Source organism: Salmo salar, chromosome 07 (assembly GCF_965601325.2).
Source record: "Salmo salar chromosome 07, fSalSal1, whole genome shotgun sequence".
In the NCBI taxonomy this organism is placed as follows: domain Eukaryota; kingdom Metazoa; phylum Chordata; class Actinopteri; order Salmoniformes; family Salmonidae; genus Salmo; species Salmo salar.
In genome coordinates this window covers 15,319,531-15,344,576 of record NC_138297.1, presented here as the reverse complement: position 1 = coordinate 15,344,576, position 25,046 = coordinate 15,319,531, and the positions used below count along the sequence as shown (strand labels likewise).

Sequence of the window (25,046 nt, the reverse complement as noted above, 5' to 3'; positions counted from 1 at the left end):
GTGTGTGTGTGTGTGTGTGTGTGTGTGTGTGTGTGTGTGTGTGTGTGTGTGTGTGTGTGTGTGTGTGTGTGGTGTGTGTGTGTGTGTGTGTGTGTGTGTGTGTGTGTGTGTGTGTGTATTTGAGAGAAAGCCAACGGGTCCTTTCTTAAGCTTTTATCTTAGTGTCCCTTAATTCCAAACACTTTATGGGGGGCGGGGGGAGAATTCATAAACCCTTGACTTAGTCCACATTTTGTTGTGTTACAGCCTGAATTCAAAATGGATAAAAACATTTTTTGCTCACCCATCTACACACAATACCCGACAATGACAAAAGTGTAAACATTTTGCAAATGTATTGAAAATTAAATACAGAAATATCTAATTTACATTAGTATTCACACCCCTGAGTCAATATGTGTTAGAATCACCTTTGGCAGCGATTACAGCTGTGAGCCATTCTTGGTAAGAGCTTTGAACACCTAGATTTGTACAATATTTGCCAATTATTATTTTCAAGCTCTGTCAAATTGGTGGTTGATCATTGCTAGACAACCATTTTCAAATCTTGCCATAGATTTTCAAGCAGATTTAGGTCAAAACTGTAACTCGGCCACTCACTGTCTTCTTGGTAAGCAACTCGTGTATATTTGGCCTTGTGTTTGAGGTTATCGTTCTGCTGAAAGGTGAATTAATCTCCCAGTGTCTGGTGGAAGCAGACTGAACCAGGTTTTCCTTTAGGATTATGCCTGTGCTTAGAGCCATTCTGTAAATGTTTTATCCTGAAAAACTCCCCAGTCCTTAACAATTACAAGCATAACCATAAGATGATGCAGCCACCACTATACTTGCAAAATATGGAGAGTGGTACTCAGTAATGTGTTGTATTGAATTGCTTTTCCACATTTTTTGCAGTACTACTTTAGTGCCTTGTTGCAAACAGGATGCATGTTTAGAAATATTTGTATTCCTTCATTTTTTCACTCTGTCAATTAGTTTAATATTGTGGAGTAACTACAATGTTGTTGACCCATCCTCAGATTTCTCCTATCACAACCATTAAACTGTAATTATTTTAAAGTCAACATTGGCCTGGTGAAATCCCTGAGTGGTTTCCTTCCTCTCCAGCAACTCAGTTAGGAAAGACACCTGTAACTTTGTAGTGAGTAGGTTTATTGATACACCATCCAAAGTGTAATTAATAATTTCACCATGCTCAAAAGGATATTCAATGTCTGCTTTTTTATTTTTACCCATCTACCAATAAGTGCCGTTCTTTGTGAGGCATTAGAAAACCTCCCTGGTCTTTGTGGTTGAATCTGTGTTTGAAATTCACTGCTCAACTGTACAGATAATTGTATGTGTGTGGTACAGAGATGAGGTAGGCATTCAAAAATCACATCAAACCCCATTATTGCACACAGAGTGAGTCCATGCAACTTGTTAAGCACATCTTGACTCCTGAACTTATTTAGGCTTGGCATAACAAAGGGGTTGAATACTTATTGACTCAGCTTTTCATTTTTTATTAATTTGCAAAACGTAATTCCACTTTCACATTATATGGAGTATTGTATGTAGGCCAGTCACAATTTAAAAAAAATATATTTAATCCATTTTAAATTCATGCTTTAACACAACAAAATGTGGAAAAAATAAAGGGGTGTGAATACTGTTCATAGTATGTGCTGTGACCAGAAGGAAGGAACAGAGGATACACTGAGAGCTTTGTGCTGATAGTTATTCTGTGCTATAGTACCGGTACCTTCCTATTCACTGTACAACATTTGAATACCTCAGGCTAGGCTTGGGCGGAATCCAGATGTTAATTTCGTCATACCGTCCTTCTCTCATCCCGGGGATTTACGGTATTACGGGTGTAGCACACAAGGGGGTGCTAAAAATGCAAGAAAAGCCCATTGGTCCTCTATTACCAGAATGCTAATAACATTTTCACAAACTAATAGCGAAATCACATAAGAAAACTAACATAAACTAATTGCAAAGACGGCTCAAGGTTATACAAGCATAGCTAGTAGTTATTAAATCAAATTTTCGGTAAGTGTGGACATTTACAAGTGAAAGGGAACGATATAAATTGTGCAAATGAACAAAGTTGTTATGCATGCTTTTCTGAAGGAAGAGCAGCATGTGTACATGGAGCAGAGGGGAGAAGAAAACCCTAGTCGGAAGCACAGGGAAGAAATGGCAACTGTACAGATAACTCATCTAGAGTTCTTTGACTTCTGGCAGAAATCCATTATAAGATATCTGATGGCAAACATTTAGTAGTGAATTGAATAACTTCATCACCTCATGTACGCTGAACAACAGAGACTCGCTGATAGATATTGAACGCTATGAACTCAGCAGCTCCCGTTGTGCTATTTACAAACAAACACATGCCTGGCTCAACTGTTCTGGGGAACTACGGTAAGCTTCATCATGTAAAATAATGTGACAGGTGAAATGAAGAGCGCAATCTGTGTCATCTCCTAACGTATTGCACAAGTTGACTGCAGGTAAATATTCACATTTATTGAACATCTTCAAATAAATAGTATTGACGGTATTGACGGTATTGGCGGTATTGACGGTATGGAAAAATCATCCTGTGGCTTTTTCCAAACACCCCAGTATGCGGTATATATGAAGAACGCAAGGTAGCCTAGTGGTTAGAGCGTTGGACTAGTAACCAAAAGTTTGCAAGATTGAATCCCCGAGCTGACAAGGTACAAATCTGTCGTTCTGCCCCGAACAAGACAGTTAACCCACTGTTCCTAGGCCGTCATTGAAAATAAGAATTTGTTGTTAACTGACTTGCCTAGTTAAATAAATGTATATCTATTATTACCTGAAGTGGGTTAGGTAACCAAATAGTGCATTTTCAAAGGAAACACTGATCCCTCAGGGCACAGATGTTAGATTAACATTTATTCCACATTGGTTCAACGTCACTGGTTGAAACAACGTTGATTCAACCAGTGTGTGTGTGCCCAGTGGGATATCCCTGCTTGTGTTATGGTGATTCCACACCAGCATGGCCGGAATTTTTTTTGGGGGTATCTCAGATTGTTCTGGTAATTCTCACATAGAAACTTAATTGGGAGGAAGGATGTTTAACATCGTTTTTACATTTGTATCACAAACCATTTTTGGGAAAATCATGGACAACTTAGGCTCTTTTTCAGACCTATACAGTCCTGCTTCCTGTAGGACCCAATGATCTGTGAACCGTACATGATACAGACAACACATTGTCATTATACTCCTAATGGTGTGTTTTAAAATATGGAGTATGTCTATATTGTGAGAAAATAAATATGCACATTAATTTATTCAACATTACAAATATTATTATCTCAAAAGTACCCTTTTTTTATGCTGCTAATTTGAGACACATTGTTTGGAATACTCTTCAAACACATCAAATATACAGAGTGTGCTTTCTGCTACTTTTTGAAGAAGTTCTACATTTGATACATAGAAATTGACATCGCAGCCCTCCTGTAGGATTACACATTCAAATGCAAATCACCAGCAGATGGAGGTCCCATTGCATCCATTTTCCCATTCAGCTATGTTGGTGGTGGTCATAAAATGTAGCAGCGAGCCCACTCTAGACATTTGATGCACTTGTAGAGTATTGTAGGCCAACAGTATATATCTAAAAAGGGCCTAAAATGGCCTCATGATTTTCTGAAAGATGCTAATGTAAAAAGCATATCAAACATACTTCCTCTCAATTAAGTGAGAATTGGCAGAAAAATTGGAGTTACCAAAAATATTTTCGGGCTATGCTGGCATGGAATCAGTCTTAAGCGTTAACAGTGTTAATGTATGCTTATACAATGCTTATGTGTGCTTATACAGTGTTAATGTATGCTTAAGAAAATGTGTATGTATGCTTATACAGTGTGTATATATGCTTATACAGTGTGTATGTGTGCTTATACAGTGTGTATGTGTGCTTAGAACAGTGTGTATGTATGCTTATACAGTGTGTATGTATGATTATACAGTGTGTATGTGTGCTTATACAGTGTGTATGTATGCTTATACAGTGTGTATGTATGCTTATACAGTGTGTATGTGTGCTTATACAGTGTGTATGTGTGCTTATATAGTGTGTATGTTTGCTTAGAACAGTGTGTATGTATGCTTATACAGTGTGTATGTGTGCTTATACAGTGTGTATGTGTGCTTATACAGTGTGTATGTGTGCTTATACAGTGTGTATGTATGCTTATACAGTGTGTATGTATGCTTATACAGTGTGTATGTGTGCTTATACAGTGTGTATGTATGCTTATACAGTGTGTATGTGTGCTTATACAGTGTGTATGTGTGCTTATACAGTGTGTATGTGTGCTTATACGGTGTGTGTGTGTGCTTATACGGTGTGTATGTGTGCTTATACGGTGTGTATGTATGCTTATACAGTGTGTATGTATGCTTATACAGTGTGTATGTGTGCTTATACAGTGTGTATGTGTGCTTATACAGTGTGTATGTGTGCTTATACAGTGTGTATGTATGCTTATACAGTGTGTATGTGTGCACAGGGATGGGCTTATCGTGGATGGGCCCGTGGATGTGTGCATCAGTGTGTTGGCTCGTGTGTTGTGTGCTTTCGTGGAGGCTTACAGGGGGGCACGCGCGACCGCGGACACAGGCAGCCGCCTGAGAGTAGTATGGAGCAGGAGAAACAGGAGACATTGCACCAAGGTATTATGGGGAAGGAACTTCATTCAACAAGTAGACTAGTGACATATGTAGGCCTGTTTGTCTAGCACTTGTCATCATGATAAAGTGTGTGAAGGCCCCTACTGTATTTAGCCTACCTGAGGGTGTGTAGCCTATAAGGTGAAAGGTCAGATTTTCTGGTGTTTGAGGAAATGGAACCATGTATATGTAGAAGTGTGGCATGTTTTGAGTTCAGCCATAACTCATTCTGGCTTTATTGATCACAGTAATTGCTTCATTAATCACATCACATTAAAGGTGCACTATGCAGAAATCACTCCGCCATTTCCTGGTTGCTAAAACGAATAGTTTGCCTTATTTCAGTTTGTGACAACACAAGCAAGTATAGTGTAGAGAATCATTGTACCATCTAAACCGCTGTAAAATATATTTTCCATAACCAAAAATATTGTATTTCCAGCTGTTTGAAGCTGGTGTAGAAAAACAAAAGTAAAAGACGCAAAAATCAAACTTATGAACGGGAAGCATAGAAATATCGCACATAGAGCAGATCTACAGTTTCTTAGACTTGCTTTCAATGAGAATGACAGATCTATAACTCCCATTTCTATGTGAATTTGGTCAGGTCGCCCAAAAAGTGACAGTGCAGCTTTAAGCTTAGTTGCTTATAGTCACAATGTGTTCATTATTTATCACGTTCAACACTCTACAAACCACACGTGGCTTATTCAGTATACAGTACAATTCATAGGTATGACTGGGTTCCCCCAGTCAGCGTATTATCAGATCCTTTCCCTGACTTGATATTTACCCCATTTCCTCAGCTGCATGGGTGGCAGCCTGGCATCAAGAACCCCTACAGGGGCACGGTGGTGTGGCAGGTGCCCGAAAACCTGGACATCACCGTCACACTCTTCAAGGTATGGAATCTCACCCCTGGAAAGATATGTGCAAATGATTGGGAAATGATTTAGATGAATCTGTGTTTGGATGGAAAAAACATGTTTCCTTATTCTCAAAATCACTCTTCTGTTAGGACCCAACTGCAGATGAATTTGAAGACAAAGACTGGACATTCATCATTGAGAATGTGAGTCTTTTTGTCTGATATGGTGGCATGAATAGATGTTTCTATTAATTCGAATTTTGAGTCAAAACACACATACTGTACATTGAGTGTTTAAAGTTTGACAGAGCTGTTGCGAATGACATAGTGCATGCTACAAAAACATTTCCTGGCTTTAAGCCTTCTTAATACAGTTTAGGAAAAACATTTCCTCTTGAATATATCAAAGTATTGGATTTAAACAGCATCAGTAGGAAAGCCTGAGTTAACCCCTGACCTTTGCCCCTCAGGAGACTAACAAGGGCCACAGGAAGGTGCTGGCGTCGGTGGACGTCAACATGAAGAAGTTTGCCAGCGCCACCCATGCCCAGTACGACCTGATGCTGAAGCTCAAGCCCCTGTCTGTGAAGGTGGTGGAAGCCACACTCAAACTGACCTTGACCTGCGTCTTCCTCAAAGAGGGCAAGGCCACGTGAGTTGCCATTTATCTAATCAGTCACTTATCACAGACTTACCGTATTATGTCGAGTCCCTTGGCTACTAAAATGTTTACTGTATTATGTCAAGTAGACAGAGATTGAGATACTAAATGGTTTACCACATTACGTGAAGTAGAAAAAGCCTTGAGGCAACTGTCTCTCAACAAAGCTTACTGTTAAAAAAAACAAAGCTTTGTGATGGTATATAACCTTTTGAGTTGGTCATTGCTGACCTGTAACATTATAGTCAGTTAATGGTGTTTAATGATTAGTCATATACAGTCAATTAGACAATATTACTGTTTCTGGATGAGTTAAAATACAAGGCTTCTTCCTTTCTAATCCAACAGAGATGAGGACATGCAGAGTCTGGCCAGTCTGATGAGCCTGAAGCAGAGTGACATCGGCAACCTGGACGACTTCAACGATAGTGACGAGGAGGAGGGCGAGAGGAGGGTCAGCATCGGAGCCGGCGTGGGCCCTGCCACTGCCGTCACAGGTAGTGGTCTCGACACAAATGACAAGTCATCAGCTCTCGCATTCCAGGATCGAGTCAAGACGGAGAAGAATGTGTATGAGACCGAGACACTCAAAATGCTCTGGTCTTGAGTACTGCCACACTGATAAATACAGTAGCTTTGTACAGTACTAACCTTGCATGCACACCCGAAAACACAAGCCCACTTATCCAGTCCATCTCACAGGTAAACAAAACTGCCATAGGAGATGCTTACTTTGCATATGTTTGCCAGCCTTCTGAGGTGTGACAGATTTGAAGTGTTTAATGTTTGAAAACATTGCTCAATACACCTGCATGGCATATTGCTCCACTCTCCAGCCTCACACGTAATGTCTCAACTACGGTTGCCCAGTAGGAAGTCACAATTGCCCTTCTATACATTTTCCCTTTCGAATGTATGAACGCCAAGCCAATCTCTTTCCACGTCAAATCTCTTTCCACGCCAAGCTTCCCTTTTCGTAATAAATCAATATCCTTTCCTTCCTTTTCTTTTCTTTAATATTTTCCTCTTCCTTCCTTCCTTCCCTTCCTTCAACTCTGAAAGCACCCATGAGAAGAATACGTGATCAGGCATGGAGGCCTGTGATTGACCCAGAGACCACAGGTAATTTCCTGTTTCCGCCCCTGCTCCCGCCTCCTATGAATCCTGATTGGATCTTTTCCCTGGCTCTGGTCCTATCCCCTCTCCTCCTATATAACATCCCATCCCTCATTTGAAATGTTAATATTTATGTGTTATAAGCGTTTATCTAAATATTGATCATCAAACTATTCACATCATTTGTATGGTTTGATTAATCATATTTATTAAACCCAATGGATATTAGCCAATGAGGTGTCAAATGAAGTTGTATACCTCATTACATTCTCATGTTAAATCATTAAATCAGATACTCTCTGCAAGGCAGTACCTCAAACTTGTCTGTCCATAACACTTTTTTCCAATCTTCCTCTCTCCAGTGTCTGTGTTCATTTGCCCATCTTAATCTTTTCTTTTTATTGGCCAGTCTGAGATATGGATTTTTCTTTGCAACTCTGCCTAGAAGGCCAGCATCCCGGAGTCCCCTCTTCACTGTTGACGTTGAGACTGGTGTTTTGCGCATACTATTTAATGAAGCTGCCAGTTGAGGACTTGTGAGGCATCTGTTTCTCAAACCAGACACTCTAATGTACTTGTCCTCTTGCTCAGTTGTGCACCGGGGCCTCCCACTCCTCTTTCTATTCTGGTTAGGCCAGTTTGCGCTTTTCTGTGAAGGGAGTAGTACACAGCGTTGTACGAGATCTTAATTTTCTTGGCAATTTCTCGCATGGAATAGCCTTCATTTCTCAGAACAAGAATAGACTGACGAGTTTAAGAAGAATGTTCTTTGTTTCTGGCCATTTTGAGCCTGTAATCAAACCCACAAATGCTGATGCTCCAGATACTCAACTAGTCTAAAGAAGGCCAGTTGTATTGCTTCTTTAATCAGGACAACAGTTGTCAGCTGTGCTAACATAATTGCAAAAGGGTTTTCTAATGATCAATTAGCCTTTTAAAATGATAAACTTGGATAAGCTAACACAACGTGCCATTGGAACACAGGAGTGATGGTTGCTGATAATGGGCCTCTGTACGCCTATGTAGATATTCCATAAAAAATCTGCTGTTTCCAGCTACAATAGTAATTTCCAACATTAACAATGTCTACACTGTATTTCTTATCAATTTGATGTTATTTTAACAGACAAAAACATGCTTTTCTTTCAAAAACAAGGACATTTCTAAGTGACCCCAAACTTTTGAACGGTAGTGTAAGTAAACAAATTAGTAGTCGTTTCAATAACTGTTTGAAGTGATGGAATCTGTTACGTGTTAATCTTTATAGTTACACAATATGGATTCCTAAGGTATCCTACACCCATAAGAGCTCACCTTTTCCTTTTAAAATCCTATCAAGTATCAAATGTACTATAATTAAACTGTGGGACTGAATACTGGGGCCTGACCAGGAATTCTGGTCCCTGGTTTGTTGGGATGGGACTAGGATTTAGTCATTTATAATGAAGAGTTACAGTGAGAGAAAACATTTATTTCAGCAACTGTACAGTTTGAATGTCTGGGATGAGTATCTGAGTACTATCCCTCTCCATTTCTTATCTACTTTCATTATTCCCCTCTTTCCTTTTCTCACTTCCCCTTCCCTGCTGTTCTCATTTTCCCTCCTCTCTTTTCTCTGGAACCCTCTTCCTCAACTGCATTTCACCTCTTTTAATGTCTTTGATACCTGTATATCTCTACAACACTTTTTGTCTCTACTTTCTCTTCTGTTCTCTCCTGCATCTGTCCTCCTTTCTATCTGCTGCTCCAACTCTCTTTTTTCTTCCTCTTTTTTCTGCCCATCACCTCTTCTCCCACCCCATCACCTCCACCCCCCTCGCCCTCTTTCTGCCCATCACCTCCCCTTCCGCCACGCCCTCATCTCTGACCCCACCCTGCCTCCCTCTTTCTGCCCATCATCTCTCCTCCTACCCCGCCCTCATCTTTTTCACCCAGCTGCCAGTGAGATAGATTGGAGTAGCTCATTTGGCACTGTCTCTACCATCTCACTCCTGTCATGCCCCCCTCTGCCCCTACCCCTCGACCCCTCTGCCCCGCCTCCCGCCTCTGCCGCCCGCTCCCGACTCAACACCGACCTTGAGGGCACCACTCACCCGGCACGGCCCTCCCCCTATGCCTACCAAGTGCCAGCCTGTGTTTGCTCCCACCCACCTGCACTGCCAGAAATCTTCCAGCCCGCCGCTGGCTCAGGTACTGGCAAACAGACTGACTGACTCACGGTCTTATCACTGTGATTTTGAATCATAGACCACACCTATTGTAATAAGTAAATAGTCAAGTTGCAGCTTTTATTCAAGGAGTGAATACCTGCATGTTTGATTCTGTGCATAACGTTAGCTAGTACATCAGGTAGAATATTTGTTTGACATTTGATAAATGATTGAAAGTTGATTGCTTTAAAGACAAGAGAGAGTTCTGAGAAATTGAGAGAGGCATTTGTTGTTTGGGAATTCTGACTCATGGGAAGACATTAAAGGGGCCTCAGACTTGTTATATAATGTAACTTTCTATGGTCTGAGGCACCCCCTGCTGTTTAAAACAGTTCAGCCAGAGCAAGATTGAGAAAAACATGTCGACAGATTCCTGGAGGAATGAACTGAATGTCCTGAATGTGCTGAATTACCTTGAGACATACACAGGTCTGGAATAATTATTTTCTCCACTGACTGAAAATGTATTGCCGAGGTTGCCAGGGGCAATTGCCTCATTTCCATAGCAACTGTCCTAGCTCGCAGTGAATTTGTTCATCAAAGCGGTGACATATTTTATAGTTTCTGGCGTTGGTCCATTTACTTCCTGTCATGACTGTTGCTAGGGAAGTGAGGTCGCAGTTAATAGGGCTGTTCAGGGAGATTTTTGGACACGCTAGAGGAATGCTTATTTGCTGGATTTATATGTGGAGTAGTTTACTTGTTGAGTACTTGACTTTATTTAGGCTAGTTTTAAGAGAAAGCATGTTCTTTTTTTGAGAACATTTAGCCAAGCTTAATGACAATGTATTTTCTGTATTTTCTCGTACTGGTCGGAGTACTTTTAACTCCATTAAGAGAAACCAGTGACAGGGACTTAAATCTACGAGGTTATCCACAGATGTGGGAGTGGCCTCATTGGCATATTTCCCAGCATGCTCTGTTGCAAGTTTGTTTCAATATCTGTGTTTTCGCATGTGCATTGATTGTTTTTTATCTTGAGCTCCACAAGGATAAGAAATGTAAATTTTTCTAAACTAATCAAATCTCTAACAACTGTTAGTTGTTGTTGGAGGTAGTCTGCTTGTAGTATATTTTTTAACCTACTCTCCGGCATTTTAAATGCAAGTTGTGAGTGATGGAAAAGTGATGGATATCCAACAGAGATTGTCCAACAGAGATTGGATATCACATTGCAAACCACCCTTATAACACAAAGGAAGTCAACTGAAACAGAAATGTACTTTGCTGTACTTGATTTTTTATGAAAAACAACACAGAAAAGTGTAGAATGGCAAGGGAGATGGTTAAAAACGACAGTGAAAACAGTAACATGGCAATTGGAGTTCAATTTAAGAAACTCTCTGAGAGTTGGATATTTACTCCATTTGGTATCGTTTTAATTCCAAAAATATCAACACCAAGACCAGAGTACATTTAACACAAAATAGGGGTGGGACCGTATAAACCCCAAAATAGTGTTAAAGTTGAACTCTTGCAATTTTACTCTCTCTTCTACCGTTTTCTCTCAGTGCCCATATCTGTAGCCCAGAAGCCCCCTGGCTTCCAGAGTGACCTGACTCTGGACCCTGACAGTCTTTCTGAGGGCCACGTGGCTCCTGGTCTCTCCACCGTCTCTCAATCAAGACCCCTCTCAGCCTCCATCACTGGGCATTCCTCCACCTCTCCTCTCTCCTCTTCCCCCTCTTCCCCATCCGTTCTTCCACATCCCTCTTCCCCTGATATTCCACAAACAGGTACTGCATGGAAAAAAATTGATGGGGTCGTTTCAAGGAATTTGTCCGTAATTGTAATTTACTGCATGGACGCGATTTGTCTTTGATTCTGTACGTTTTCCCTACTGTCTGTAGTGGCCATTCATCACCATCCTCTTTTCTTTCTTTCCTCTCCTCTTCTCTTCCCCCCACATTCTTCTTTTCATCCTCCACTCCTCTCTCAGCCACCTTTGCTGCTGCTCGCACCAGTGCCTGGAGACCCCAGAGTGTTTCCTCCTTCATCACTTTCGACACCTCCCCTCCTGCTTCCCAGCTCCTCCCTGTCCCCCGTCTGCCCAAAGCTTACATCACCTCCCTGGCGGAGCCAGGCAGAGCCCTCACTAGGCCCCCCAGCCTGCCCTCGGCCCCCGAGACAGGTACAACATAGGCCCACAGCAAAGGACATTATACAACATATACCATCAGGGAAGCCATTTTATATTTGTATGTAGTTGAATCTCAGAATCTTAACACACTTTTTAGGGTGCTCAGAAAATAGGAATGCTGGGGTGGTCTAACATTACGTTTCCATAGCAATACTGCTTAATACACTCAGTGTGGAACTTACTGTCCTTTAATCTATCAAGGTCATTTTATTCAACAGCAAACATGTTTTGTTGAATCTGGGAAATGTACTGCACTGTTTTAGACTGTTCAGCAAAGATACAGGCACTGTATAAATGATTGTCTGGACAGTGTCAGATTTTCTTTATCAATGATTACAGTCAATCCATCAATTAAACAGTAAAGTAGCCTATATTATGTGCAGCAGGGTTTCCACATCAATACTAATGTTGCTGCTGTTTTCCAGACACGTAGGGACTATTCTGTTTCCTGTCTCTTTCCCTGTCTTTATTCCAGTCATATCTCTCTTTCTCTATTCCAATCTTCTCTCTTTCTCTTTCCCTGTCTTTATTCCAATCTTCTCTCTTTCTCTTTCCATGTCTTCATTCCAATCTTCTCTCTTTCTCTTTCCCTGTCTTTATTCCAATCTTCTCTCTTTCTCTTTCCATGTCTTCATTCCAATCTTCTCTCTTTCTCTTTCCCTGTCTTTATTCCAATATTCTCTCTTTCTCTTTCCCTGTCTTTATTCCAATATTCTCTCTTTCTCTTTCCCTGTCTTTATTCCAAAATTCTCTCTTTCTCTTTCTCTCTCTTTATTCCAATCTTCTCTCTTTCTCTTTCCCTGTCTTTATTCCAATGTTATCTCTTTCTCTTTCCCTGTCTTTATTCCAATGTTATCTCTCTTTTTCTTTCCCTGACTTTATTCCAATCGTCTCTCTTTCTCTTTCTCTGTCTTTATTCCAATCTTCTCTCTCTTTTTCTTTCCCTGACTTTATTCCAATCGTCTCTCTTTCTCTTTCTCTGTCTTTATTCCAATCTTATCTCTCTTTCGCTTTCCCTCTTTATTCCAATCTTCTCTCTCTTTTTCTTTTCCTGACTTTATTCCAATCGTCTCTCTTTCTCTTTCTCTGTCTTTATTCCAATCTTATCTCTCTTTCTCTCTCTTTATTCCAATGTTATCTCTTTCTCTCTCTTTATTCCAATCATATCTCTCTTTCTCTATTCCAATCTTCTCTCTCTTTTTCTTTCCCTGACTTTATTCCAATCTTCTCTCTCTTTCTCTTTCCCTGTCTTTATTCCAATCATATCTCTCTTTCTCTATTCCAATCTTCTCTCTTTCTCTTTCCCTGTCTTTATTCCAATCATATCTCTCTTTCTCTATTCCAATCTTCTCTCTTTCTCTTTCCCTGTCTTTATTCCAGTCATATCTCTCTTTCTCTATTCCAATCTTCTCTCTTTCTCTTTCCCTGTCTTTATTCCAATCTTATGTCTCTTTTTCTTTCCCTGTCTTCATTCCAATCTTATCTCTCTTTCTCTTTCCATGTCTTCATTCCAATCTTCTCTCTTTCTCTTTCCCTGTCTTTATTCCAATATTCTCTCTTTCTCTTTCTCTCTCTTTATTCCAATCTTCTCTCTCTTTCTCTTTCCCTGTCTTTATTCCAATATTCTCTCTTTCTCTTTCTCTCTCTTTATTCCAATCTTCTCTCTTTCTCTTTCCATGTCTTCATTCCAATCTTCTCTCTTTCTCTTTCCATGTCTTCATTCCAATCTTCTCTCTTTCTCTTTCCCTGTCTTTATTCCAATATTCTCTCTTTCTCTTTCTCTCTCTTTATTCCAATCTTCTCTCTCTTTCTCTTTGCCTGTCTTTATTCCAATCTTATTTATCTTTCTATTTCCCTGTCTTTATTCCAATCTTATCTCTCTTTCTCTTTCTCTCTCTTTATTCCAATCTTATCTCTCTTTCTCTTTCTTTATTCCAATCTTATCTCTATTTCTCTTTCTCTCACTTTATTCCAATCTTATCTCGCTTTTTCTTTCCGTCTTTATTCCAATCGTATCTCTCTTTCTCTCTTTTTATTCTAATCTTCTCTCTCTCTTTATTCCAATCTTATCTCTATTTCTCTCTCTCTATTCCAATCTTATCGCTCTTTCTCTTTCCCTGTCTTTATTCCAATCTGATCTCTCTTTCCCTTCTCTCTCTCTCTTTATTCCAATCGTATCTGTCTTTCTCTCTCTTTATTCCAATCTTCTCTCTTTCCCTCTTTATTCCAATCTTATCGCTCTTTCTCTTTCCCTGTCTTTATTCCAATCTTATCTCTCTTTCTCTCTCTTTATTCCAATTGTATCTCTCTTTATTCCAATCTTCTCTCTCTCGCTCTCTCTCTTTCTTTATTCCAATCTTAATACCTTTTCTTCTCTAACCACCCATATACAATCCCTCTATTTCTCCCTCTTCTCCCTCTACTTCTCCCTCTATTTTCCCTCACCCCCTCTATTTCTCCCTCACATCTCTTTTTTTCTCCCTCACATCCCTCTATTTCTTCCTCACCCCCTCTATTTCTCCCTCACCTCCTATTTCTCCCTCACCTCCTATTTCTCCCTCACATCCTCTCTCCTGTCCCTCTTTCTCTCAAACTTGTGCCTTATTTTAATCCCTTGTTACCTTTCCCTCCCCCCATTCTTCCCCTTCTCATCCCTCCCTCCATTCTACCCCTGCTCATCCCTCCCTCCATTCTACCCCTCCTCATCCCTCCCTCACAGTTCCTTGGCAGAGTGAATGGAGGCCACCCAAAACCCAGGCCCCTCTAGCCCAGTCGGGCCAAATTTCTGCACTCCTCTCCCCCTGAGCCAGTAGAGCTGGTGCCCCTGGAGCAGACAAAGCAGAGCATGGCAACATGTAATCCTGCTTTGTGTCCCTCCGTGTCCTTCTCCCTTGATGTGTCCCCTTCTCCCATGTCGCAGTCTCCTGTCCCCTCACGTCCCTATACCCTCTCCTCCCTCCACCACCCTCTCCCCTTCCCTGACTTCCTCCTCTCCTCTCCTCTCCTCTCCTCTCCTCTCCTCTCCTCTCCTCTCCTCTCCTCTCCTCTCCTCTCCTCTCCTCTCCTCTCCTCTCCTCTCCTCTCCTCTCCTCTCCTCTCCTCTCCTCTCACCTGTTGCCCCATGTTGTGACCCCGCTCCTGGTCCCTCCCCTGATGCTATTGGTGCTTCTCCGTGTGCTGCAGATCCTGCTTCTGCCAATGTCCCCCAGTCAGGTACAGATCTCAAAGATAGACTCAGTCCCCAGCATTGACATTGGACGAATGCTTGTCTAACCAGTCTACAAAATTATACTATGACCGCAGCTGGTTGATACGTTTATGAATCAAATTCTTTCCTCCACTCCCTCTTTTCTCTCTTCTCCTTTCCTTTCCTTTCCTCCTTGTCTTCCCTGTGTCCTACTATTCTTTCTCTCCCCTCCTCCGGCACTCCCCCCTCACCTTCTCCTCTCACCCCCTATCCGGCCCCTACTCCTGGGCTCTCTCCTGGCCAGCCCTCTCAGCCTCAAGTCCCCAATTCCCCCCTCCCAGTACCAGTCACTGCTCGCCTGTCTGTCCAAAAGACAGCTATACAACCTGAGGCAACAAACAGAGAAGGCATTCACTGACAAAGTCCTTCTTTTTAAAAATGGGGAAAATAAATGACAGAATGTTATGATGAAAACATGTATTCCCTTCTCATTCTTCACATGAGAACACCTGGCACCTGGCTAGTTGTTTTGGTTGTAACAGTCTTGCAAATTCTAGTTGAATGTAAGAATTGTATGTTAGCATTATATGTTTCCTTCATTCATTGGTCGCTTCACAGGTGTCAAGCCGGTTGCCAAGCCAACTCTCTCGTTCAGATAATCATGTCTAACCAGGTCCTGTCTGTTCCCTTCTAGAGTTTCAGAGGCAGTTGAGCACTCTGACAGAGGAGGAATACAGCTCGGCCACAACTCCCAGTGAGTAAGACCTAATGCAAACACAATGCCATTTAGGAACATCCCTAAATCTATACAACAGGGACAAATCCTAACTTGAGATCCGTGTGCTTAACTTTGCTCAAAACTTCAAATTTATAGGGCACAGTGTTAAAAGCAATTTTTTGTGGCAATATTGCTAAGCAATGTTGCTTGGCAACGGATAGGGGTATGAGACACTGGAGCAATGAGCAATGGGGACATGAATAATAGATGTCATATGAAACGTAGATCAACTAAAAACTTAATTTCCACATTTATTTACTCATCTCCTATACCAATATCTGCGCTCTGATTGGAGGATTTCTAAAAGTTGCCCACAAGTTGCTCATTTTCAATGGAAGAATGTTGCAGCAACCATTGATGGCAACATAGCTCGGCAATATTGCATAAAACAATACAGTTGAAGTTGGAAGTTTGGAGTTATTAAAACTCGTTTTACAACTACTCCACAAATGTCTTGTTAACAAACTATAGTTTTGTCAAGTCGGTTTGGACATCTACTTTGTGCATGACTCAAGTAATTTTTCCAACAATTGTTTACAGACAGATCATTTCACTTATAATTCACTGTATCACAATTCCAGTGGGTCAGAAGTTTACATACACTAAGTTGACTGTGCCTTTAAACAGCTTGGAAAATGCCAGAAAATTATGTCATGGCTTTAGAAGCTTCTGATAGGCTAATTGACATCATTTGAGTCAATTGGAGGTGTACCTGTGTACCTACCTCTTTGCTTGACATCATGGGAAAATCAAAAGAAATCAGCCAAGACCTCAGAAAAAAATTGACCTCCACAAGTCTGGTTCATCCTTGGGAGCAATTTCCAAACGCCTGAAGGTACCATGTTCATCTGTACAAACAATAGTACGCAAGTATAAACACCATGGGACCACGCAGCCGCCATACCGCTCAGGAAGGAGACGTGTTCTGTCTCCTGGAGATGAACGTACTTTGGTGCGAAAAGTGCAAATCAATCCCAGAATAACAGCAAAGGACCTTGTGAAGATGCTGGAGGAAACAGGTACAAAAGTATCTATATCCACAGTAAAACGAGTCCTATATCGACATAACCTGAAAGGCCGCACAGCAAGGAAGAAGCCACTGCTTCAAAACCGGCAATAAAAAAGCCAGACTACGGTTTGCAACTGCACATGGGAACAAAGATCGTACTTTTTGGAGAAATGTCCTCTGGTCTGATGAAACAAAAATAGAACTGTTTGGCCATAGTGACCATCGTTTGGAGGACCATGTTTGGAGGAAAAAAGGGGATGCTTGCAAGCCGAAGAACACAATCCCAACCGTGAAGCAAGGGGGTGGCAGCATCATGTTGTGGGGGTGCTTTGCTGCAGGAGGGACTGGTGCACTTCACAAAATAAATGGCATCATGAGGAAGCAAAATTATGTGGATATATTGAAGCAACATCTCAAGACATCAGTCAGGAAGTTAAAGCTTGGTCTCAAATGGGTCTTCCAAATGGACAATGACCCCAAGCATACTTCCAAAGTTGTGGCAAAATGGCTTAAAGACAACAAAGTCAAGGTATTGGAGTGGCCATCACAAAGCCCTGACCTCAATCCTATAGAAAATGTGTGGGCAGAACTGAAAAAGTGTGTGCGAGCAAGGAGGCCTACAAACCTGACTCAGTTACACCAGCTCTGTGTCAAAGATGTTGTAAGAATTGGACCAAGGTGCAGCGGGAACGTGTATGCACATCTTCTTTATTATATAAAAAGAAGGAAAAAACAACCAAAACACGTATACAAACGCAACGAACGACACTAACAGACCTGTCAGGCGAACATACACTAAACAGGCGACAACTACCCACAAATCCCAATACAAAACACCCCTATACATAGGACCTTCAATCAGAGGCAACAGGAACAGCTGCCTCCAATTGAAGGTCCATCAAAACCCTAAACATAGAAATAAAAGGACTAGACTAGAACATAGAAATAACTAACATAGAACATAAACCAACAAACCCCGGAACACATAAACCAAACACCCCTCTACCTAAATACATAGCCCGAACCACATAAAACAAACACCCCCTGCCACGTCCTGACCAAACTACAATAACAAATAACCCCTTTACTGGTCAGGACGTGACACTCTGTCAGGAGGAATGTGCCAAAATTCACCCAACTTATTGTGGGAAGCTTGTAGAAGGCTACCCGACACGTTTGATCCAAGTTAAACAATTTAAAGGCAATGCTACCAAATACTAGTTGCGTGTATGTAAACTTCTGACAAACTGGGAATGTAATGAAAGAAATAAAAGCTGAAATAAATCATTCTCTCTACTATTATTCTAATATTTCATATTCTTAAAATAAAGTGGTGATCCTAACTGACCTAAGACAGAGAATTTGTAATAGGATTAAATGTAAGGAATTGTGAAAAACTGAGTTTAAATGTATTTGGCTAAGGTGTATGTAAACTTCCGACTTTAACTGTAGCTAGTGTATCATCAGGGTTGACTTCAGCCTCATGATGTCTTCCTCTGTTATCCCCAGACCCATCAATATCCACACTTGACCCATTGGCTAAGCCCTTTGGGACAACAGTCCATGAGAGAAGGCAGGGGGCATTCTCAATGTTTGGAGTGGAGGTTGTCCAGGCAATGGCAGGGTGAGTAAATTCAAAGGTTGTACAGATATAGACTGGTTGGTTGTTTAGCAACAAAACCGACCTGTTGTTGTCTAGCAACAAAACCGACCTGTGGTTGTCTAGCAACAAAACCGACCTGTGGTTGTCTAGCTACAAAACCGACCTGTGGTTGTCTAGCTACAAAACCGACCTGTGGTTGTCTAGCTACAAAACCGACCTGTGGTTGTTTAGCAACAAAACCGCAACTATGGGGCAAAACAGACGGGGTTGGCTTGGAATGTTGACTACATGTAAACTATATTTCATAAACATAAATACATTTGCACAATGAGCACGTGTTGTCTCTAAAATACATAATTACAGTTGTTGGTGAGCTAGCTAGCGAATTTTAGCCATATTAGCATTGAAATGAAATCAGTCAAAACATCTCAAAACAAGACATGGTATCAAGAACAAGATGAAACTAGCTGAAACGAGCCTCTGACAATTCCCCACATGGCAGCTTCTTGTCATTGTTGCTAGCTGTCTGTCCATCCAGAATCACAACAACTCACAAACAACTGCCCCATTGAAGCGTGCTGTCACGAATCCCTCCGGGAACTGTGTCATTACGCACACCTGGTCCCCATTTCCTTAATTTGAATTGTATAAATGTGCCCTTTGGTTTCCATTGGGCTGTCGATTATTGTTCCTATGTCCGTTGGTCGTGGGAGTACCTGTGCTGTGTTTTGGCTTTCGTGCCGCATGTATTGCGCAGATGATTACGGGGCTCGCCCCGGTGTATTTATTCGAGGTACTCCTCGCTCTTTTGTTTGGGTTTCAACCCTGTATGTTGTATAGTGTTTGTTTGGGCTTCGATCCCCGTGCCTTTACACGGCACGCCGTAATTTGGGTAAATAAAAAACCCTATTACGCATTGCTGCGCCTATCTCCCGATCCCTTTATACCAACGTGCACGCTCCAGGAAACCAAAGAAGACTAGGGGCTGAGTCTGTAAGCTGGGCTGTAAATAAAAAGCTGCTATGGGAGAAATCACATGCTGAAAAAAACAGTAATAGGGCTTTCTCCATCAGTTGCTTTAGACAAGGTGTATGGAGATGTTGAAACGTATGGTAGCACTTGTCACATCTTGTCTAAGTGAGAGTACTTTTCCTGGTTTTCCATCTGTTCCAAGGCCCAAAGCCCAGGTTGTGCCAAGCATACTTTACATAATGCCAAATTGCCCAAGGGTATCTAGAGTTCCTGGATTGCCAACCATAGACCAAACGAAGGCAATAGACTGGTCAGTAGATATTAAGTCTCTGTCTTAAGAGGTCACAAATGTAGAATTATTGATGGTCTGTTTAGAGGATGTTGACACAGTCTATCATGATAGTGAAAAGAACAAGGAAATAGTGTCTCTTGCACCGACCTGCCCAAGAGCAGACAGTATTCCTGGCTTTCCCACTGCACTAGGGCAAGCGCCAATCAAATGACCCAATGTTGGGATAATAAGCCTTTCTGAATCAGAGCCGAGTATGGTTAACCTTCTGCTTACATGCCCTTTAATGGCTAGAGTTTCTGGTTTACCCTCTAAACAGCCAATTAAGTCAGATAATGTTGACTGGCATGTCAATTTTGAAGAGGCCATTGAAGAAAATAACAGTTTTGGTACAGGCAATGCCATACGAGAACAAAGAACTTACAAATAACATGGTACAGTAGATATGTTACCATCTTGCCCAAAGAAAGCCAGGATTCCTGGCTTCCCTTCTGCACCACAAGCAAAAGCTCTTATAGCAGCAAAGGGGGGGATCAACTCCATATTGATGCCCATGAAGTGTGGGCTGTAGATCAAAGGCCATTCTGGGGAAAAAAGACAGAAAGAGATTCCAGCTTTTGGAGTCAGTAGATTCGGCGATGCAAAGGGTATGGCAGCTATATGTGCTTGGTTTCCCTTTAGCACAGCATCCAATTATAGAACCACGAGAGCCAAACATGGTCAGTCCACAAGAGTCGAACATGTTCAGGGACCATGCCTCAGGACTACCTGGCCTGATGACTCCTTGCTGTCCCCAGTCCACCTGGTCATGCTGCTGCTCCAGTTTCAACTGTTCTGCCTGCGGCTATGGAACCCTGACCTGTTCACCGGACGTGCTACCTTGTCCCGGACCTGCTGTTTTCGACTCTCTCTCTCTCTACCGCACCTGCTGTCTCTAACTCTGAATGCTTGACTATGAAAAGCCAACTGACATTTACCCCTGAGGTGCTGACCTGTTGCACCCTCTACAACCACTGTGACTAATATTATTTGACCCAGCTGGTCATCTATGAACATTTGAACATCTTGGCCATGTTCTGTTATAATCTCCACCCGGCACAGCCAGAAGAGGACTGGCCACCCCTCAGAGCCTGGTTCCTCTCTAGGTCTCTTCATAGGTTTCTGCCATTCTAGGGAGTTTTTCCTAGTCACCATGCTTCTACATCTGCATTGCTTGCTGTTTGGGGTTTTAGGCTGGGTTTCTGTATAGCACTTTGTGACATCAACTGATGTAAAAAGGGCTTTATAAATACATTTGATTGATTGATTGATTCAGTCTTTTGCCAATTTGCCCAATGGTTACACATGTCTAAAGGATCCCATCTACAAAAACGCTAAGTCAAGAGGATACTCCGATTCAACAGTGGCCTGTGGAGGAGAGGCCATTTTGGGAAAATACACTGAAAGAGAAAACAGTGAAGTCTGGCTCCTGCGCATGATGAATTCAAGAAGGGAATGGTGGCTATGTTGCCATCTTTCCCAAGTGAGGCCATTGCCCCTGGTTTTCCATGGACACATTCTCAAACGCCTCACAAATCTGTCGTTCTGCCCCTGAATAAGGCAGTTAACCCACTGTTCCTAGGCCGTCATTGAAAATAAGAATTTGCTCTTAACTGACTTGCCTAGTTAAATAAAAAAGATAAAAAATCTATGACTGCAAGAAGGAGAGCGATACAGAGCCTAGCTACAAACCTCAACTAACCAAAGTAGTGCTGAATGAGAACAAACAAGAATCTGAACATGGCTCAGTGTTTGAGGGGCTCAAAGAGGAGAGGGGAATTCAGATCAGATATGAGGCATAGGAAGTGGGCGTTCTAGAAAAAGGGTGAGTGAGTTGGAGTAGGAGAGCAAACAATTCCAAATCTGCATTATGGCGTTTTTCTAAAACTTTAAAGTACATTTCTATGCCTGTCAGTTGAATTTCAACCCTGTTTTCAGACACTTGCACTCCAGAATGTGGCTCGCCATTCCTGCAGACATGCCATTATTCTTGACTGTCAGAGATAGGTGGGTTGTGTTGATTTGCTACAGGAGTGCAGCTGTTCTTGTTTGGCAGCTTACGATAACGCTTTTGAACCATCTCATCCACATCTGACTGACATTACTGTGCTTTTTGCACTATTCCTGCAAGGCGCATGCCCTGTGCTCTTTTCCCTCATTTATTTAGTATCTCTCTTCGTGTCGCTCTCTTTCAGCCCTTCGTGTCAGTCTCCCATCCAAGGGGGACAGACATTGCAGTATGGGATGGGAGCAACTGTTGACAATGAGCCAAAAGAAATTTCACACAGCCAAACCACTTGTGAGGTTGTGGCCCTGGCAAAGTGTCAAGTTGTAGAGGACTTGGAGATGATATGTAAGGAAGAAATGGAAGAGGAAGTCATAGAGCATTCTGGGAAGGAAGAGGTTACTGTGGCTAGGCAGGTGGAGGTGTATGAGATGCGGTAAGTGTATAAGGGCCACAGCGCTCAACCTCACTACCTGCCATCATGGTGCTGGTTTAGTAGTGTTGATCTGCATGGTGCTGGTTTAGTAGTGTTGATCTGCAGAGTGCTGGTTTAGTAGTGTTGATCTGCATGGTGCTGGTTTAGTAGAGTTGATCTGCAGGGTGCTGGTTTAGTAGAGTTGATCTGCATGGTGCTGGTTTAGTAGTGTTGATCTGCATGGTGCTGGTTTAGTAGTGTTGATCTGTAGGGTGCTGGTTTAGTAGTGTTGATCTGCATGATGCTGGTTTAGTAGTGTTGATCTGCAGGGTGCTGGTTTAGTAGTGTTGATCTGCATGGTGCTGGTTTAGTAGTGTTGATCTGTAGGGTGCTGGTTTAGTAGTGTTGATCTGCATGATGCTGGTTTAGTAGTGTTGATCTGCAGGGTGCTGGTTTAGTAGTGTTGATCTGCATGGTGCTGGTTTAGTAGTGTTGATCTGCATGGTGCTGGTTTAGTAGTGTTGATCTGCAGGGTGCTGGTTTAGTAGTGTTGATCTGCAGGGTGCTGGTTTAGTAGTGTTGATCTGCATGGTGCTGGTTTAGTAGTGTTGATCTGCATGGTGCTGGTTTAGTAGAGTTGATCTGCAGGGTGCTGGTTTAGTAGAGTTGATCTGCATGGTGCTGGTTTAGTAGTGTTGATCTGCAGGGTGCTGGTTTAGTAGTGTTGATCTGCATGATGCTGGTTTAGTAGTGTTGATCTGCATGGTGCTGGTTTAGTAGTGTTGATCTGCAGGGTGCTGGTTTAGTAGTGTTGATCTACATGGTGCTGGTTTAGTAGTGTTGATCTGCATGGTGCTGGTTTAGTAGTGTTGATCTGCAGGTTGCTGGTTTAGTAGTGTTGATCTGCATGGTGCTGGTTTAGTAGTGTTGATATGCAGGGTGCTGGTTTAGTAGTGTTGATCTGCAGGGTGCTGGTTTACTAGTGTTGATCTGCATGGTGCTGGTTTAGTAGTGTTGATCTGCATGGTGCTGGTTTACTAGTGTTGATCTGCATGGTGCTGGTTTAGTAGTGTTGATCTGCATGGTGCTGGTTTAGTAGAGTTGATCTGCATGGTGCTGGTTTAGTAGTGTTGATCTGCATGGTGCTGGTTTAGTAGTGTTGATCTGCAGGGTGCTGGTTTAGTAGTGTTGATCTGCAGGGTGCTGGTTTAGTAGTGTTGATCTGCATGATGCTGGTTTAGTAGTGTTGATCTGCATGGTGCTGGTTTAGTAGTGTTGATCTGCATGGTGCTGGTTTAGTAGTGTTGATCTGCAGGGTGCTGGTTTAGTAGTGTTGATCTGCAGGGTGCTGGTTTAGTAGTGTTGATCTGCATGGTGCTGGTTTAGTAGTGTTGATCTGCATGGTGCTGGTTTAGTAGAGTTGATCTGCAGGGTGCTGGTTTAGTAGAGTTGATCTGCATGGTGCTGGTTTAGTAGTGTTGATCTGCAGGGTGCTGGTTTAGTAGTGTTGATCTGCAGAGTGCTGGTTTAGTAGTGTTGATCTGCATGGTGCTGGTTTAGTAGTGTTGATCTGCAGGGTGCTGGTTTAGTAGTGTTGATCTGCATGGTGCTGGTTTAGTAGTGTTGATATGCAGGGTGCTGGTTTAGTAGTGTTGATCTGCAGGGTGCTGGTTTACTAGTGTTGATCTGCATGGTGCTGGTTTAGTAGTGTTGATCTGCATGGTGCTGGTTTAGTAGTGTTGATCTGCATGGTGCTGGTTTAGTAGTGTTGATCTGCATGGTGCTGGTTTAGTAGAGTTGATCTGCATGGTGCTGGTTTAGTAGTGTTGATCTGCATGGTGCTGGTTTAGTAGAGTTGATCTGCATGGTGCTGGTTTAGTAGAGTTGATCTGCATGGTGCTGGTTTAGTAGTGTTGATCTGCATGGTGCTGGTTTAGTAGTGTTGATCTACATGATGCTGGTTTAGTAGTGTTGATCTGCAGGGTGCTGGTTTAGTAGTGTTGATCTGCAGGGTGCTGGTTTAGTAGTGTTGATCTGCAGGGTGCTGGTTTAGTAGTGTTGATCTGCATGGTGCTGGTTTAGTAGTGTTGATCTGCATGGTGCTGGTTTAGTAGTGTTGATCTGTAGGGTGCTGGTTTAGTAGTGTTGATCTGCATGGTGCTGGTTTAGTAGCGTTGATCTGCATGGTGCTGGTTTAGTAGAGTTGATCTGCATGGTGCTGGTTTAGTAGTGTTGATCTGTAGGGTGCTGGTTTAGTAGTGTTGATCTGCATGGTGCTGGTTAATAGTGTTGATCTGCATGGTGCTGGTTTAGTAGTGTTGATCTGCATGGTGCTGGTTTAGTAGTGTTGATCTGCAGGGTGCTGGTTTAGTAGTGTTGATCTGCATGGTGCTGGTTTAGTAGAGTTGATCTGCAGGGTGCTGGTTTAGTAGTGTTGATCTGTAGGGTGCTGGTTTAGTAGTGTTGATCTGCATGATGCTGGTTTAGTAGTGTTGATATGCAGGGTGCTGGTTTAGTAGTGTTGATCTGCATGGTGCTGGTTTAGTAGAGTTGATCTGCAGGGTGCTGGTTTAGTAGTGTTGATCTGCATGGTGCTGGTTTAGTAGTGTTGATCTGCATGGTGCTGGTTTAGTAGTGTTGATCTGCATAGTGCTGGTTTACTAGTGTTGATCTGCAGGGTGCTGGTTTAGTAGTGTTGATCTGCATGGTGCTGGTTTAGTAGTGTTGATCTGCATGGTGCTGGTTTAGTAGTGTTGATCTGTAGGGTGCTGGTTTAGTAGTGTTGATCTGCATGGTGCTGGTTTAGTAGCGTTGATCTGCATGGTGCTGGTTTAGTAGTGTTGATCTGTAGGGTGCTGGTTTAGTAGTGTTGATCTGCATGGTGCTGGTTAATAGTGTTGATCTGCATGGTGCTGGTTTAGTAGCGTTGATCTGCATGGTGCTGGTTTAGTAGTGTTGATCTGCATGGTGCTGGTTTAGTAGTGTTGATCTGCATGGTGCTGGTTAATAGTGTTGATCTGCAGAGTGCTGGTTTAGTAGTGTTGATCTGC

General features: G+C 42.2%; 1 protein-coding gene across 1 annotated transcript in view; it reads left to right on the top strand.

Annotated features, from left to right (window-relative positions):
* Positions 1 to 25,046, top strand: part of LOC106608584 (uncharacterized) — a 74,156-nt gene that overhangs the window by 32,150 nt on the left and 16,960 nt on the right. The window contains exons 2-13 of the mRNA XM_082977278.1: positions 4,528 to 4,707; positions 5,511 to 5,606; positions 5,723 to 5,776; positions 6,043 to 6,224; positions 6,582 to 6,730; positions 7,296 to 7,355; positions 9,285 to 9,539; positions 11,071 to 11,295; positions 11,499 to 11,690; positions 15,581 to 15,640; positions 18,183 to 18,297; positions 21,772 to 22,017. Coding sequence (XP_082833404.1) covers positions 4,528 to 4,707; positions 5,511 to 5,606; positions 5,723 to 5,776; positions 6,043 to 6,224; positions 6,582 to 6,730; positions 7,296 to 7,355; positions 9,285 to 9,539; positions 11,071 to 11,295; positions 11,499 to 11,690; positions 15,581 to 15,640; positions 18,183 to 18,297; positions 21,772 to 22,017 — 1,814 coding nt within the window. The remainder of the gene's footprint in view (positions 1 to 4,527; positions 4,708 to 5,510; positions 5,607 to 5,722; positions 5,777 to 6,042; positions 6,225 to 6,581; positions 6,731 to 7,295; positions 7,356 to 9,284; positions 9,540 to 11,070; positions 11,296 to 11,498; positions 11,691 to 15,580; positions 15,641 to 18,182; positions 18,298 to 21,771; positions 22,018 to 25,046) is intronic.